General features: G+C 53.6%; 1 protein-coding gene across 4 annotated transcripts in view; it reads left to right on the top strand.

Annotated features, from left to right (window-relative positions):
• Nucleotides 1-14,467, top strand: part of CMIP (c-Maf inducing protein) — a 274,459-nt gene that overhangs the window by 254,000 nt on the left and 5,992 nt on the right. For all 4 annotated transcript variants that reach the window (XM_017888195.1, XM_017888196.1, XM_017888199.1 and 1 more), the window contains 8 exons: nucleotides 1,717-1,782; nucleotides 3,073-3,099; nucleotides 3,336-3,384; nucleotides 6,768-6,875; nucleotides 9,870-9,986; nucleotides 11,800-11,940; nucleotides 12,778-12,825; nucleotides 14,092-14,238. In XM_017888195.1, coding sequence (XP_017743684.1) covers nucleotides 1,717-1,782; nucleotides 3,073-3,099; nucleotides 3,336-3,384; nucleotides 6,768-6,875; nucleotides 9,870-9,986; nucleotides 11,800-11,940; nucleotides 12,778-12,825; nucleotides 14,092-14,238 — 703 coding nt within the window. The remainder of the gene's footprint in view (nucleotides 1-1,716; nucleotides 1,783-3,072; nucleotides 3,100-3,335; nucleotides 3,385-6,767; nucleotides 6,876-9,869; nucleotides 9,987-11,799; nucleotides 11,941-12,777; nucleotides 12,826-14,091; nucleotides 14,239-14,467) is intronic.

The raw sequence follows: 14,467 nt of genomic DNA, 5'->3' as shown, positions 1-14,467 counted from the left end.
TTGTACAGTTTGAAGTCAGGTAGCGTGATGCCTCCAGCTTTGTTTTTTTGGCTTAGGATTATCTTGGCAATGTGGACTCTTTTTTGGTTCCATGTGAACTTTAAGGTAGTTTTTTCCAATTCTGTGAAGAAAGTCATTGGTAGCTTGATGGGGATGGCATTGAATCTATAAATTACCTTGGGCAGTATGGCCATTTTCACAATATTGATTCTTCCTATCCATGAGCGTGGAATGTTCTTCCATTTGCTTGTGTCCTCTTTTATTTCGTTCAGCAGTGGTTTGTAGTTCTCCTTGAAGAGGTGCTTCATACCCCTTGTAAGTTGAATTCCTAGGTATTTAGCATCAACTCTTAGAAAAGACGAAAAGCTGTTGTCTGAAAGCAAAAATAAAAGTATCCACCAAGGCCAGGTGTGGTGGCTCACACCTGTAATCCCAGCAGGTGTTATTTACTTTTTTGGGTTATTTACTTTTTTGAGATGGAGTCTCACTCTGTTGCCCAGGCTACAGTGCAGTGGGGTGATCTCAGCTCACTACAGCCTCTGCCTCTTAGGTTCAAGCAGTTCTCCTGCCTCAGCCTCCTGAGCAGCTGGGATTACAGGCGTGAGGCACCACACCCGGCTGATCCCAGCACTTTGGGAGGCTGAGGCGGGCGAGTCACCTGAGGCCAGGAGTTCAAGACCAGCATGGCCAACATGGCAAAACCCCATCCCTACTAGAAATACAAAAAAATTAGCTTGGCATAGTGGCGCATGCCTATAATCCCAGCTGCTCAGAAGGCTGAGACACAAGAATCACTTGAACCCAGGAGGTGGAGGTTGCAGTGAGCTGAGATCATGCCATTGCACTCCAGCCTGGGCAACAGAGTAAGACTGTCTCAAATAATAATGATAATAATAAATTTTTAAAAAGAAAAAAAAGGAATCCAATAAATCAGGCAGTTTGACCCAAATTACAAACACACAGCATGGAGTGTTTATTTTTTATGAAACCGTGTATAGAATTTCCACTCAATTCTGATCACTGAAGGTGAGAATGGCCCCAGGGTCCCAGCCTAAGCCCAGTACGTTAGTTTGCTAGGACTGCTATAAAGTACCATCGACTTCATGGCTTACACAACAAACGTATTTCTGTCAGTTCGGGAAGGCACAACCCTGAAATCAAGGTGTGGGCAGGGCTGGTTTCTCTGCAGGCCTTTCTCCTGGCTTGCAGACAGCGGCCTCCTCGCTGAGTCCTGGCTGGTCTCTGCTCTGCGTGTCCGTGTTTCCTCTTCTAAGGACATCTGTCTTCAGCCTCATTGGAACCTCATCACCTCTTTAAAGGCTGTATCTCCCAGTACAGTCACATTCTGAAGTACTTGGGGACAGACCTTCAGTATATGAATGGGGGGCAAAGTTCCGCCCAGAGCACCCCCTAATGGTCCCAAAGAGGGAATGAACAATGATCATGTAGCCGTGGTTCAGAGGGCACTGTGAAGTCTGAGGAGTGGACAGTTCACGCCCTCGGGTGCCATGAGGAAGTCTGCACAGGCCTGGTTGTGAGTCCTCGTGGCCACGCTGAGAACATTGACTTGCTCATCCTGGAGGTGGCAGTGGGTGGAGGAGTCAGTGCCACTGACTTCCTGCCAGCCTCTCATCCCATCTTTTGGCCCATCTGGGACCGTGCCGTAAACCTCTCCTTGTCCCAACCGAAGCTGACTGTCACCCTCTCTCGTTCTAGGTCGGACTATGATGACTGGAGACCGTCTCTGGCCAGTTTGCTTCAACCCATTCCATTCCCCAAAGAGTAAGTCCCATGCGCATCCCCAGAGCCCTCCCACCTGTGAGGCAAACCTCAGTTGTCCAAGGCCTTAGTAAGGGACCAGTCATGTTATGGGGAAGCCGAGTCACAGTGGGAAGACCCTGGAGACGTCGGTCCTAGCTCAGCCATGTCCTCAGCTGTGGGACCTCTGAGGAGGCACACCTCCCCTCATCAGAAAAATGGGGAACTCAGGAGAACAGGGACGTTGTAGGAGCTGTCTGACTGCATTATCACAGGGATTCATGAGCTAAGAATGCAAACAGAGCCCTCCCCACGGCGCCTGGCAGGCCGTGCAGTTAACATTTTTTATTATGCACCAGATGGGAACCTTAATACCTGCCGCTCCTCTTCCAAGGGCGATAGTAAGAATCAAAAGATAAAGCACGTGGAGTTGCTCGCTGTGCCGTACTGAGATGCTGGAAGCACTCTGACTGCACTCTTTACAATGCTCAGCTCAGGCTCCGCAGCAAACCTGGCCAGAAACAGACCCTTGGCCTCTCTCTCGCCGGCCCCTAGCACCTTATTGAAGTGATCACTGGAAACTAGAGAGAATGCTGTCTGGTGGATAATGGCCTGAAGAGAAGGCTTTGTCAGAATAACCAGGCCCTAAAATGCCTCCAAGTCTCTTTCGAGAGGTTGGAAGGAGCCAGCCTCGGGAGGCAGCTGGGGTTCTCGAAGGAGCTGATTGCCGAGCGTGTTTATGAAATGCAGTAATTGCCCCATTTGTTGGCTTGGCCAGTCCCCGAGGGTCCCAGGACTTGAGACCAGAGAAATCCAACTCCTAAGAGGCACTCAGTCTCGGCAGAGGCATGACGTCATTGGCCTCAGCCCCTGTCCCCATAGGCCTGGGTGTTCTTGGCTGTGGCGACTGGCTTAGAAGAATGGTCCCCGATGGCCGCTGATGTGTGCAGTAATGAGTGCCGCCCGCCTTAATTGTGGAACAATTAATGAACACACCTGGGTCCCTGGAGCCCATGTGCACCCACACGTGCTCAGGCAGCAGCTTAGCCCCTCTTGTTCACAGGTGTGGGCCTAGGGAAGTTTTGGGAATGGGGCGCCCAGTCTGTTCCCGCTGCTGTGATCTGTCGCCTCCTCAAAGAAGGCCTTTGTTTTGGAGCTTTGAGTGGGGACAAAATATTGGCATTTCACTCAAATTCCTCTTCATTCTTTGAATCAGACATAAAGTCTAGACGTCCCCAGAGGTTAATCTTGGGAACACTGTGCTGTTTCCGACGCTTCTGCTAACTGCCGTGTTTTCCCCTGTTTTTGTTACAGAGCTCTCGCACACGAGAAGTTCACCAAGTGAGTTTCTGGGCACCGCCCTCATTCCATTCTGGCACGCACGGCCTCTGTCCTGAGCTCTTCCCTCCGTGGCACGTGCATTCTGGGAGGCAGTGGTGGCTTCTCCTGGCATCCCTGATCCACCCGCTTGCCCAGCTCCCTGGCCCATTCCTCCTTGACACCATCCCCTCCCCTTCCCATACCTCCCCCTCAGTCCCAGACCCCGGCAGTAACTCTGGCCACCTCGTCTCTTCCAGGGAACTGAAGTACGTGATTCAGAGGTTCGCTGAAGACCCGCGGCAAGAGGTGAGGCCTTTCTTTCTGCATCTCAGGCCCGCCGTCTCGGGATAGCAGGATGCACGAGGGCCCCTCAGAGGCCTTCTGAAGCTCTGGTGGGGGCCTCCTTGTCACTGACAGGCATTCAGAACAACTCTCAGAGACCCATTGCCTGTGCAGACACAGCCGCGCCTGGTGCAGAGCCCAGCCCGTGATGTCAGTGTTTTACTGTAAGCGCCGGCTCACCGGCGTGGTTTTCCGCTGGCTGGTGGTTTCTCCCCACAGCCGAGGCCTTGATTTCGGGTTGGGCTGGCCCGGCAGCTCCCAGCCAGCTCTGAGGCAGCATTTTGATCCTGTCTGGTTCTGCTATTATGTGAATCATTGGGAAGAGCGAGGAATCCGAGCTGGGATCAGAGCTAGGTTTTTATTTCCTGGTCATGGGGGCCAAGGGCTTCCCTGAAGGGCTGCTGTGTCCCTCACCAAAGCTGGCCTTCCAGGGAGAGGGCAGCCTTCCGCCTTCTGCCCCCAAGCCTGTGCACATGGGCAGGGACCTAGGTGGGCAAGGAAGCCAGCCCGTAGCCCTGGGCCTGCATCACCTGATAGTAGCAGCAGCAGCAGCAGCTGTCCTTTATGAGGTGCTGCACCCCGGGCCAGACACGTTCCTTTTCTCATCCTCACAGCGTCCGTATGAGTGTCTTCGATAGTATTCCCAGTGTTGCACGGCTGGTTCCCGACTGAGGCAGGATTCAAACCTCGTGCTGATAACCAGCTCACTGCGCTGTGTGCTGTGCCCTGAGATGCTCACAGCCTGCTTGTGTGTGCATGAGTTCTGGGTGTGGTAGGGGCCTGACTCCCAGTTGAGGACAGACCTAGACTCGTGCTCCCAGCAGAACAGGGGGAAGGACAGGCAGAGGACAGAGGGGGTTATTCTCCATGGAGCCATCCCCAGGAGGCTTGCTGGAGAAGGTGGTAGTGAAGTGGTTGGACTTTGCTAAATGGATCAAACTGGACCTTAGTCTGGAGGGTGGAAAATGGTGTTTGAGAAGGAATCTGAGGACACACAGACACCAAGGTCTGGCCATGTCCACCCATGGTGGGTCTCTCTGACTCAGAACCCGCAGTTTATCAGGCTGTAATTCCAGAAGTTCTAGAGTAACTGTTCTCAAACTGTATTACCTGAGTAGCTTGTTCGAAAGGCAGACCGCCCCCCCCCCCCGCCGCCCCCACACCCCTTCCTGGTTCCAGCTCATGGGGCCTGGGTGGAGCCAAGCATATGCATTTCGATGCATTTTGAACAAACATCCCACGTGGTTCTGAGGGGCTGGTCTCCAGGCCACACTGAAAATCCTAGTTCTGGAGGGGTCTTGAAGAATCTAGTTCCGAAACACTGCAATTCTAAACACCCATTTCCCCAGGGGATCCTCAGGCATGGAGGGAAAAAGGAGAAACGGTGGATATGGTGCTTTTAAATGTCGGGGACCAGTGAGTGTCTCCATTCTTCTTCTTAAACTTAAGTCATTCCTTGCCACCTATGAAGACAGCAGCTCAGAATTCACCTGGGAACTGAGCCTGTATTCAAACCCAGACTTGGACATTTGGAGAACAAAAGTGGTACCAGCTGCTTCTCGGAGTAGAGAGGCAGGGCCAGCTGCTGGGAGGGTAATTTTCAAACCCGGGTAACGTACATGAGGCCCCGAGTGACCTGCGGATCTGGAAGGAGCCAGCTCCCCTGGCCAAAGTCCCACACCCAGGCCCTTGTTCTCCTGTTTGCCTCTTTCTTTTCTCTGCTGATGATTCTGTCTCCCTTTTCCTCCTCACTCTTCTTTCTCCCTTCCCTCCTACCTTCACACCTTCCGAAATGAAGCCAAAGTTGTTTCCTTTAAAATTATTTGCTATATTTGTTGAATGGCGTCTTATACTGCTAAGTCCTTATTGCTTTGAAGTCGGTAAGTAAACCCTTGATAATTCTTTCAGCTCAGAGGGAAAAATAAAAGCCACTGCCTTTGTTTTCTGTGTGCTCATGTGTGGGTTGTGATCAGTTTAGTATCTGTGGGTAACTGATTCTTGGCAGCAGATTATCCTTTTCCTAAAGGAAATAATGAGGAACTTCTCTCAGCTTTCTTCCAAGGACGGGGGGACGTGGGGAAAAGTCCTTTGTGTTTTGTGCGCACTCTCGCTCTCTTGCTCTCTCTCTCCCTCACTCTCGCCGCTTTCCCCCCTCTCCCTCCTTCCCACTCTCTCTGTGTAATCACAGCAGGGGCCAGAGTGGATGTGGAATTCCTCTCATGCACTCACACATGTGTGCTCACATGCACAAACAGGCCCATCCACACAGACACACAGCTCTGGGAAGGAATGTGAGAGCTCTGCTTTTGGCACTGAAATTGCCCACAGCCGTGGACAGAGATCCTTCAGTGGAGAGGGACAAAGACTCAGGGAAGGAAGTGGGGATGAGACCTAATGAGAGAGGGTGGCAGAGTCCCCAAGAAGGGGAGAGAGAGAGAGAGATTAGCAGGGCAGATACCTGGAGGGAAGGATGGTGCCCACACAAGTCAAGGAAAGGAAGAAGGCAAACACCCAAGAGGGAGAGTCGGTGCTAGGGGCAGCAGAACCCCAGACAGCAGGGAGAGGTTTCTAGAGAGAGGGCAGAGAGCACGGGAGAGGAGTTAGAAACACAGAGAGAGGCCGGGCGCGGTGGCTCAAGCCTGTAATCCCAGCACTTTGGGAGGCCGAGACGGGCAGATCACAAGGTCAGGAGATCAAGACCATCCTGGCTAACACGGTGAAACCCCGTCTCTACTAAAAAATACAAAAAAAAACTAGCCGGGTGAGGTGGCGGGCGCCTGTAGTCCCAGCTACTCAGGAGGCTGAGGCAGGAGAATGGCGTGAACCCGGCAGGTGGATCTTGCAGTGAGCTGAGATCTGGCTACTGCACTCCAGCCTGGGCGACAGAGCAAGACTCCGTCTCAAAAAAAAAAAAAAGAAAGAAAGAAACACAGAGAGAGGAGGACAGAGAACCGGACAGAGGACGGAGACCCAGGAGATGGCCCCGCCCAGAGGAAGGCATAGCAGAAGGGGAAAGGGGGCTGATTGCGGGCGGTTGCTCTGGACATCTCTGCCTGGTGCAGCAGCAGGCCCGCTTCATTCAGATCAGCCAATCAAGCCAGGGCCTGCCCTCCCTCCTGTGCAAGTGACAGCCAGTAGCCAGAATCCCCCAGGGTGTGGGGGCCACGGTGTCTCCCAAAAGACCTTTCATGGCATTTGGTGGAAGCCTGGGGGTTGCTGGAGGAAACAAGCCGGTTTCTTGACTTCAGGACTTGCCCGAGCCTTTCCCATTCATGTGTGCAGATCATGGTCGCCCTTGTCACCAGGGCTGCGTGCAGCTCACACTTGTGTCTTCCCCTGTCTGGCAGGTCCACTCATGCCTGCTGAGTGTGCGGGCCGGCAAAGATGGCTGGTTCCAGCTCTACAGCCCCGGAGGAGTGGCCTGTGACGATGACGGGGAGCTGTTTGCCAGCATGGTATGCAGTGGGACCCCAGTGGGGTGACTTCCAGGGGGCCCTGGGCTTGCCGTGCCTGACTAGTTAAACAGCTGCGCCCATCACCTGGGCCCAGCCCTGGAGTTTCCACGCTTACACAGTGCTGGTCTTGAAGGTGGTGGTGGTGGTGACTGTGACCGTCACTTACTCATTTCTTATCTGAGGCTCCAAGCCAAGCACTTGGCATCCCAGTTGCACTCCATCTCTCACAGCTTAGTGAGAAGAGGACACATGTCATTGCCCCAATTTATACCCAAGGCAGCTAAAGCCTGGGGCGTTACTGCCTAAGGTCACACAGTTCATTGTCATGGTTATGTTCCTACAAGGGATTCAGTGCCCAATGGGACCAGGGATTCTGGAAAGCACTGCAGGTCCACCAGCTTGTTTAATCCTTACAAGGAGGTATCCCGGTCAGGATGATTGTTCCCACCATCGTGTGCGGTCTGAGGTCACCAAACCAACAGCTGCATCCATGATGACTTTCTTTGTGCCCAGCATTGTATCCATCACTTCACGTGCACTATCCTTTTTAATCGGTACAGCATCCTTGTTGCTGAATTACACCTCTGTTGAAACAGAGGCCCAGAGAGGTTCGGTGGCGTGCCTGGGGTCACATAGGCCTTCTGTTTCCAAGCCTTTCCTTGGCCAGGCCCACATGCTTTCTTCCAGGAGTAAAGGGCCAGACTCTTCCTCCCCCAAGGCATATGCTGCACCCTAGTGGTCAGCAGCCTCACCAACTCTACTTGCTGAGAAAACCAGCTCCATTTACTGGTCACTGGTGCTCCCACACTCAAACTGGGCTTCCAGTTGCAGCTCTGCTAGGATCTAGCTTGTTGACCTTGGGCTGGTAACTTGCCTCTGCCAGCTTCAGCCCCTCGTCCGGGAGCATCGCATTGGCCTCTCGAGGTTACCATAGTGATTGCATGCAACAGCAGATGCAGGGCGCCCGGTGGGCCGGCACAGGCACTGCTCAGAAATGACGCCAGTGGTGATTCTCCTCTCTGCTGGGTGGTTTGGCTCTCCACACTGAACTTAGCAAAGATGTTTGTGCAGTGATGACAAATTGAGGCGCTGCCCCTGGAATTTTCTTGAAAGGGGCTTATTTTTAGGCCCTTTGCCTCATGCACTCCCTCTCCACTCCTTGCCTGCCACCCCAGGCCTCTCAGGGCCCTGCGCATCTAGGAATGTGACTGCCACTGCCAGCCTGCACCACCTCTCTTGCGCTCTCGGTCACCTCTCGGGTTCTCCGCTGATGTCACAGCTTCACCATAGCAACGCTCAGCAGCCCCACCCCCACCCCCACCCTACAGTGTGGGGATTCGATGCAAGAAAGCTCAGGGAGCTGGCAGCTTCCCAGCCCGAGAGGTTACATTTGTATGCCAGAGCTGTTCATGATGGAGCGGAAAAAATATACACAAGGAAGGAAGCAGGCAGCCACTGGATGGAAGTGTGTTGTTGCCATGGAGACGCATGGCTTGGAAGCCGGCCCCTCGATGAGGCTGCTTTCTCCACCGCCAAGGGCATTTGCCATTGTGTGAAGTTGGAGGAAAGCCAGTGGGTTGTCCAGGCCTCCCCCAAGCCCTGGTGGCTGGGGACCCCTGCCCTTGGGCCCCCATCACCCATACACCAGAACAAAAGACCGCCCAACACATAACCCAGGAGGGAGCAGGATTTGCCAATTCTTGGATTCCTGGGGCAGACAGTCTCCCAAAACACCGTTCTGAGCTCACAGCGGGCTTGACAGAGGTAGCTGGGCTTCATCACGTCCCCTACCCCAAGATGTACACCCCCCTTGCAAAGCCTGCCTAGAAGTTTCTGCCCGGTTCCAGTGGTGCCAGGAATTCAAAGGATCGACTGTCAGCTGACTCCCAAGGGGAGCAGAGAAGGGGGCCTTTTTGGTTTTGGCAGTAAAATACACGTAATGTAGAAGTTAGCATCTGTAAGCACACTGTTCAGTGACATTAAAGACATTCCCGTTGTTACGCAACCATCACCACCGTTCATCTCCAGAACATTCTTATCTTCCGAAACTGAAACTCAGCATCCATTACACACTCACTCCCCCTTCCTCTCGTCCTCAGTCCCTGGCAGCCACTTTTCCTTTCTGTCTCTGAATTTCCCTATCCAGGCACCTCATGTAAGTGGAGTCAGAATCATCCTTCTGCTTAAAACTTCAACTTAATCAATGTTTAAAACATCAGAACTTTTATAATGGCAGGAGATTACATATTTAGAGACTCTGTTACGGATACTTAAAAAACTAGCAAGGGCCGGGCACAGTGGCTCACGCCTGTAATCTCAGCACTTTGGGAAGACAAGGCGGGCGGATCACTTGAATTCAGGAATTCAAGACCAGCCTGGCCAACGTGGTGAACCCCATCTCTACTAAAAATACAAATAAATTAGCCAGGTGTGGTGGTGCATGCCTGTAACCCTAGCTACTAGGGAGGTTGTGGTGGGAGGATTGCTTGAACTCAAGAAGCAGAGGTTGCAGTGAGCCAAGATTGCACCACTGCGCTCCAGCCTGGACAGTAGAGCGAGGAAAAAAATAAAAATAGCAAGGGCTGCATTTGTTTCAATCAATAGACTTTAAATTGCACTCTAGTCAGCTTTTATTGCGTTTAGTATTATAAATTTATACGAAAGATACCCTTGCTGAGATGGGGCTTGCAGTTAAATCAGGTCGTACTAAAAACCATAAAAGGCAAAAGACAGAATGAAAAGAGGTATCGTGAACGTGACTTTCGAGACTGGCTTATTCCACTCAGCGTAGCGTCCTCAGGGTTCATCTGGGTTAGACCGTGTGCGGGGGAAGGAGCTCTTGCATCCCCGGGGGCCTGGTGATCCTAGAACACCTGGCTGTCCGGACAGCGTGTAGGCAGGTCTATTCAGTGACTTGGGCTCACTTCCTGCCGGCATGCCGGAGGCTGGCACTGGGTGTCTCTGTCCCTTCACCTGGGCCTTCTTGCCTCACAGGTGCACATCCTCATGGGCTCCTGTTACAAGACCAAAAAATTCTTGCTCTCCCTGGCGGAAAACAAGCTGGGTCCCTGCATGCTCCTGGCACTGAGGGGAAACCAGACCATGGTGGAGGTAAGGAGCTGGTCGGGGTCTCTGGCGGGATGGCTGGCTCCCCATCCCTTGTCCTTGCTGATAGAGCATCTGCTGGGAGCCAGGAGCTGCTGCTGCAGGCACGGGCGGGCAGTGGGCGAGGCATGCAGTCCCGGCCGCCCTGAGCTTAGCGGGAGCCTCAAGCCTTCATCACACGGTATATTTGTTTCTGGTGTGATCCAGCTGATCCATGGATCGATGGGGTTGGGGTTGCTTCTGTTCTGCTCATCTATTGCTGTGTAACAAACCACCCCTAAGTGAGGGCTTTAAAACAAGATCGCTCATTTATTTTGCACATGGGCATTGGGGTGCCTGGGCACAGCTACGCACTTCTCACTTGGGGCCTCATTAGTCGGATGGGGCCAGGTTGGATGAGCCCCAAGGCTTCTTGCGTTGGCCTGAGAGGCCTCAGACACTTTGCGGGGCGGTGCTCCTCAGCCACACTCTTCACCTCCTGGTGTCCGGGTAGTCTGCCCACCTGCCCAGAACACACACACCCAGCCGCGCAGGCCACCCCTCACCTGCTGCTGCTCCTCTCTCTCCCTGCATGCTCCAAAGTCCCCAGAAGCCTGGGACTCCCAGAGCGACTGTCCCAAGGGAACCAAGGCAGAAGCCCTATCACTTTTTAACGTAGCCTCCCTTGGAAGGCAGGCGGCATCGCTTCTGCCACATCCTACTGCTGGCAGTGAGTCACCGCGGCCAGCCCTCAGTCAAAGGCGTGGGAGCTAGACTTCACCCCTCAGTGGGAAGAGCATCGAAGAGTTGGCAGGCGCTGCCAAGCCATGGGAGCTCCCGTGGAAATGAGAGTTGGAGGAGGTGTGAGCCCTGGGAAAGGTGGGAGCTGAGTAGGCTATGGGGACAGCCCGGGCTGAGGTCCTGCACCAGGGAGGGCCAGGGTGGCTGGAACACAGGGAGCCAAGGGGCAAGAGGTCTGGGATGTGGGTGGATGTGCATGAAGAGCCTTCTGGGTACCCAGAGGTGCTGGGAAGGAGTTTGGATTTAGTCTAGGCTGTCCTGTGACAGGGATTCGGAGGCCATGGGGGAGGGTTGAGCAGGGAGACAGGAGACAAACAAGAGGTGCTGTGAAAAGCTTGGGTGGAGTGACCGTTCCTTGGCGAGTGGGAAGTCCTAGGAGAATTGAGCACCATAGCATACACCTGTAGTTCCAGCAACTCAGGAGGCTGAGGTAGGAGGATCGCTTGAGCCCAGGGGGGCGAAACTAGCCTGGGCGACATAGTAAGACCTCATCTCAAAAAATAAATAAATAAATAAAAGTAAGTCATTGGAAAGGCAATGTCAGAGGCAGGGCTGTCAGGCATGTTGACTCCCAGGCAGGTGAGCCACATATACAGTCACAAGGCCCTCTCCGGAGCTGTGTGTGGTAGATGGGCCCAGGGCTGCGAGCCATTCTGTGAGCTTGAACACCTACTTTGTGACAGCCACTGGGGAAGAAACTGGGGAGAGAAAGAGGTGTGGCTTTCCACCAGTGCTTGGGGGCCTGCAGACATCCTCAGGGGCCTGCCCCGTGTCCAGACACAACACGGTAAGCAGATGCCTGGGAGACTCCCATGTCCTTTGACGTTTGAACCTGGAGAACCTCAGTGCGTGGGCACTGGTGCTACCATTGCACAGGCAGGAAGTTGGGCAGGTGATTTGCCCAACCTCACACAGCCAGGGCTGCAGAGAGGGGAGAGTGGGGTTGCTAGTTTTCAAAACAAGACGGTTGGGATGCACAGAGTGTGCTTAGCGAGGGTGGCAGGCCGGGTCCGTAATGCACCACTGTGGTTCTGGGCAGATCCTGTGCTTGATGCTGGAATACAACATCATTGACAACAACGACACCCAACTGCAGATCATCTCAACCCTGGAGAGCACAGACGTGGGGAAGCGCATGTATGAGCAGCTGTGCGACCGGCAGCGGGAGTTGAAGGAGCTGGTGAGTCCCCGGCTGCTCCGGACCACTCCCCTGCCCAGCAGGCCAGGGCGGGCTCCAGGGGAGCTAGTACTTGGACCTGAGTGGACCTCAGTCTCATTGAATTCTTCTCCAAACCCAAGAAATTGGTATTACCACCTGCCACTTTTCAGGTAATCAAAGGGAGGCCCAGAGAGGCAAAGCAATGCCCAGAGTCACATAGCTCATTGGAGCCTGGCCAGGACAGTGCCCACCCTCCCTCCTCCATGTAGCTTACACCCTTCCACTTAAGTGTATGGGGGCCCAACTTTCAAATGCCAGCACCCACACCTCTTTGCTGAAGGACTTTGTATGTCCACATGCGTATACTCACGTGTGTGCACAGAAGGACAGAAGGGGCAGGAAATTGATGCCTTCTAATCTCCTGGAGCAGCCGTCAACCAGTCCCTCTTGGGAGAGTGTGTATAAATACCCCAGCTCCCTTCAGTGAGATACGTTTCACCCATTCAGTGAGATATGTTTGAGACATGGCTTCTCCACCATTTCTTAGAGTCCCCTGGTGGGATTTAGTGCCGGTACCCATCTATCCAGTGATAGCTGGATTGATAACACCCCTCCCATTATGGGCAGCCACAGTGTCACTTCCCCACTCTTCTACTGGTGTTTCTTGGGGTCACCTTCCAATAAACCACCTGTGTTCAAACCCCATCTCTGGCTTTGCCCCTGAGACCAAGACCACCATGTTGCCTTGTACAACCAAGAAAGTAACGATGGCTCCATGAGCGCTGTTAACAGAGGTGGAAGTCCAGAATGGAAACTTGGGGAAAAGAATGGTTGTAACCAGCCTGGTTTCTGTTGCAGCAAAGGAAAGGCGGGCCCACCAGGCTAACACTGCCCTCCAAGTCGACAGTGAGTTGGTTTGGTTCTCTTTGGGGCTGGATGGAGAAAGTGGGTTGGTCCTCTCTGTTGGGGAATGGCAGGTGGTGTCTGCTGCTGAGATGGCAGGTGATGGAGGGCGAGGCACAAGGACCCCCTAGTACTTAACACGCCAGCTCTTCCAGGAGGTAGCTTACAGGAAGAGATACGAAAACCAAAAAGAAGGTTAAAATGTGATATAGATCGTTGGTGATAACGGTGTTGATATCCAGTTATTAATAATACTGGGAATAATAGCAGATATACCTTGAGCATTTGTGTGCCAGGTGCTATTCTATTAGTTCATTTTATCCTCACAGCAACCCTTGGAGGCTTGTGTATCTTACCATTCGCGTTTTGCAAGGTCTTTAAGGATCTTATTTCCTTCTATTCTGATGCCCCCATTATATTTGATACATGGCTGCTACTTCCTGGACCAAAAGGGCTGCTCAGGCTCCAGCCATCTTGTTTCTATTCCAGCCAGCAGGAAGGAGGACATACCCCTTCCTCTTAAGAAACTTCTTGGAAGTTCTACTTGACATGTCTACTTACATCCCATTTTCTGGATTTAGTGTGTGGGGCCACACTTAGTGGCAAGGGAGGCTGGAAATCAACCTTCATTCCGGGCAGCCACATGGCCACTAACACTCAAGGATGGAGGGGAGTCTCGGGAACCTCCGAGTCCAGTGCTTAGGCATGCGCTGATGTCTTCATTCGTTAGAGTTGAGTGTGGCCTCAGTGTTTACGTGAGCTGCTGCCTGGGAGTGAGACAGCCAGCCACATACCCTGATGCACACAGACAGACACACAGAGACACACGGACACACCAGCACACACACACACACACACATACACAGGCATGCACAGACACACACAGTTACAGACACACACAGTTACAGACACACATGCAGACACACACAGATATACACACATACAGACATACACACACACAGACGCCTGTGGGAGGATCGTGGCCTCGGAACACCCCGCTGGTGACTCAGGGTGTGAGTCACAGCACTGGAGGCTTTCTCCTCCGCCTGGCAGCTGTCATCCATGGGATGTGCGGCAGCCCCTCCCTCTCTGACCACCCCCTTGGTCCATCCCACCAAGCCGTGCCCCCACCTCGGCTCCTGGGATTTGCCGCCCCCCAGGAACAGCTCCCTGTAGGGCGAGGGAGAGGAGGAGGGTAGGGGATAGGAGGGCCCAGGGTCTCAGGAGCTCCCAGCAGGTCCCTCAGGCCTCTCCCGCGTCTGCTCGCAGGACGCTGACTTGGCTCGTTTGCTGAGCTCTGGCTCCTTCGGAAACCTGGAGAACCTCAGTTTGGCCTTCACCAATGTAACCAGTGCCTGCGCCGAGCACCTCATCAAACTGCCTTCGCTCAAGCAGCTGAACCTGTGGTCCACTCAGGTACATCCTGTCACCCTGCTCCAGGCCCTCCACACCTCCTCCACCTCTGCACCCTCCTCCCTATTCTCTACCATCTTCTTTTCCCCTCACTCTCCTCCTTGGCCCCTCATCCTCTTCCCTGCCCCACACCCTCCTCCCTGCTTCCCACACTCCTCCCTGCCCCCACCCTCCTCCCTGCCCCCACCCACCTCCCTGCCCCTTCTCCCTCCTCCCTGCCCCCTCACCCTCC

The sequence above is a fragment of the Rhinopithecus bieti genome, unplaced genomic scaffold (genome assembly GCF_001698545.2).
Source record: "Rhinopithecus bieti isolate Rb0 unplaced genomic scaffold, ASM169854v2 scaffold_17826, whole genome shotgun sequence".
In the NCBI taxonomy this organism is placed as follows: Eukaryota; Metazoa; Chordata; class Mammalia; order Primates; family Cercopithecidae; genus Rhinopithecus; species Rhinopithecus bieti.
The sequence above is the reverse complement of the archived record's forward strand: the minus strand, read 5'-3'. Positions and strand labels throughout refer to the sequence as shown.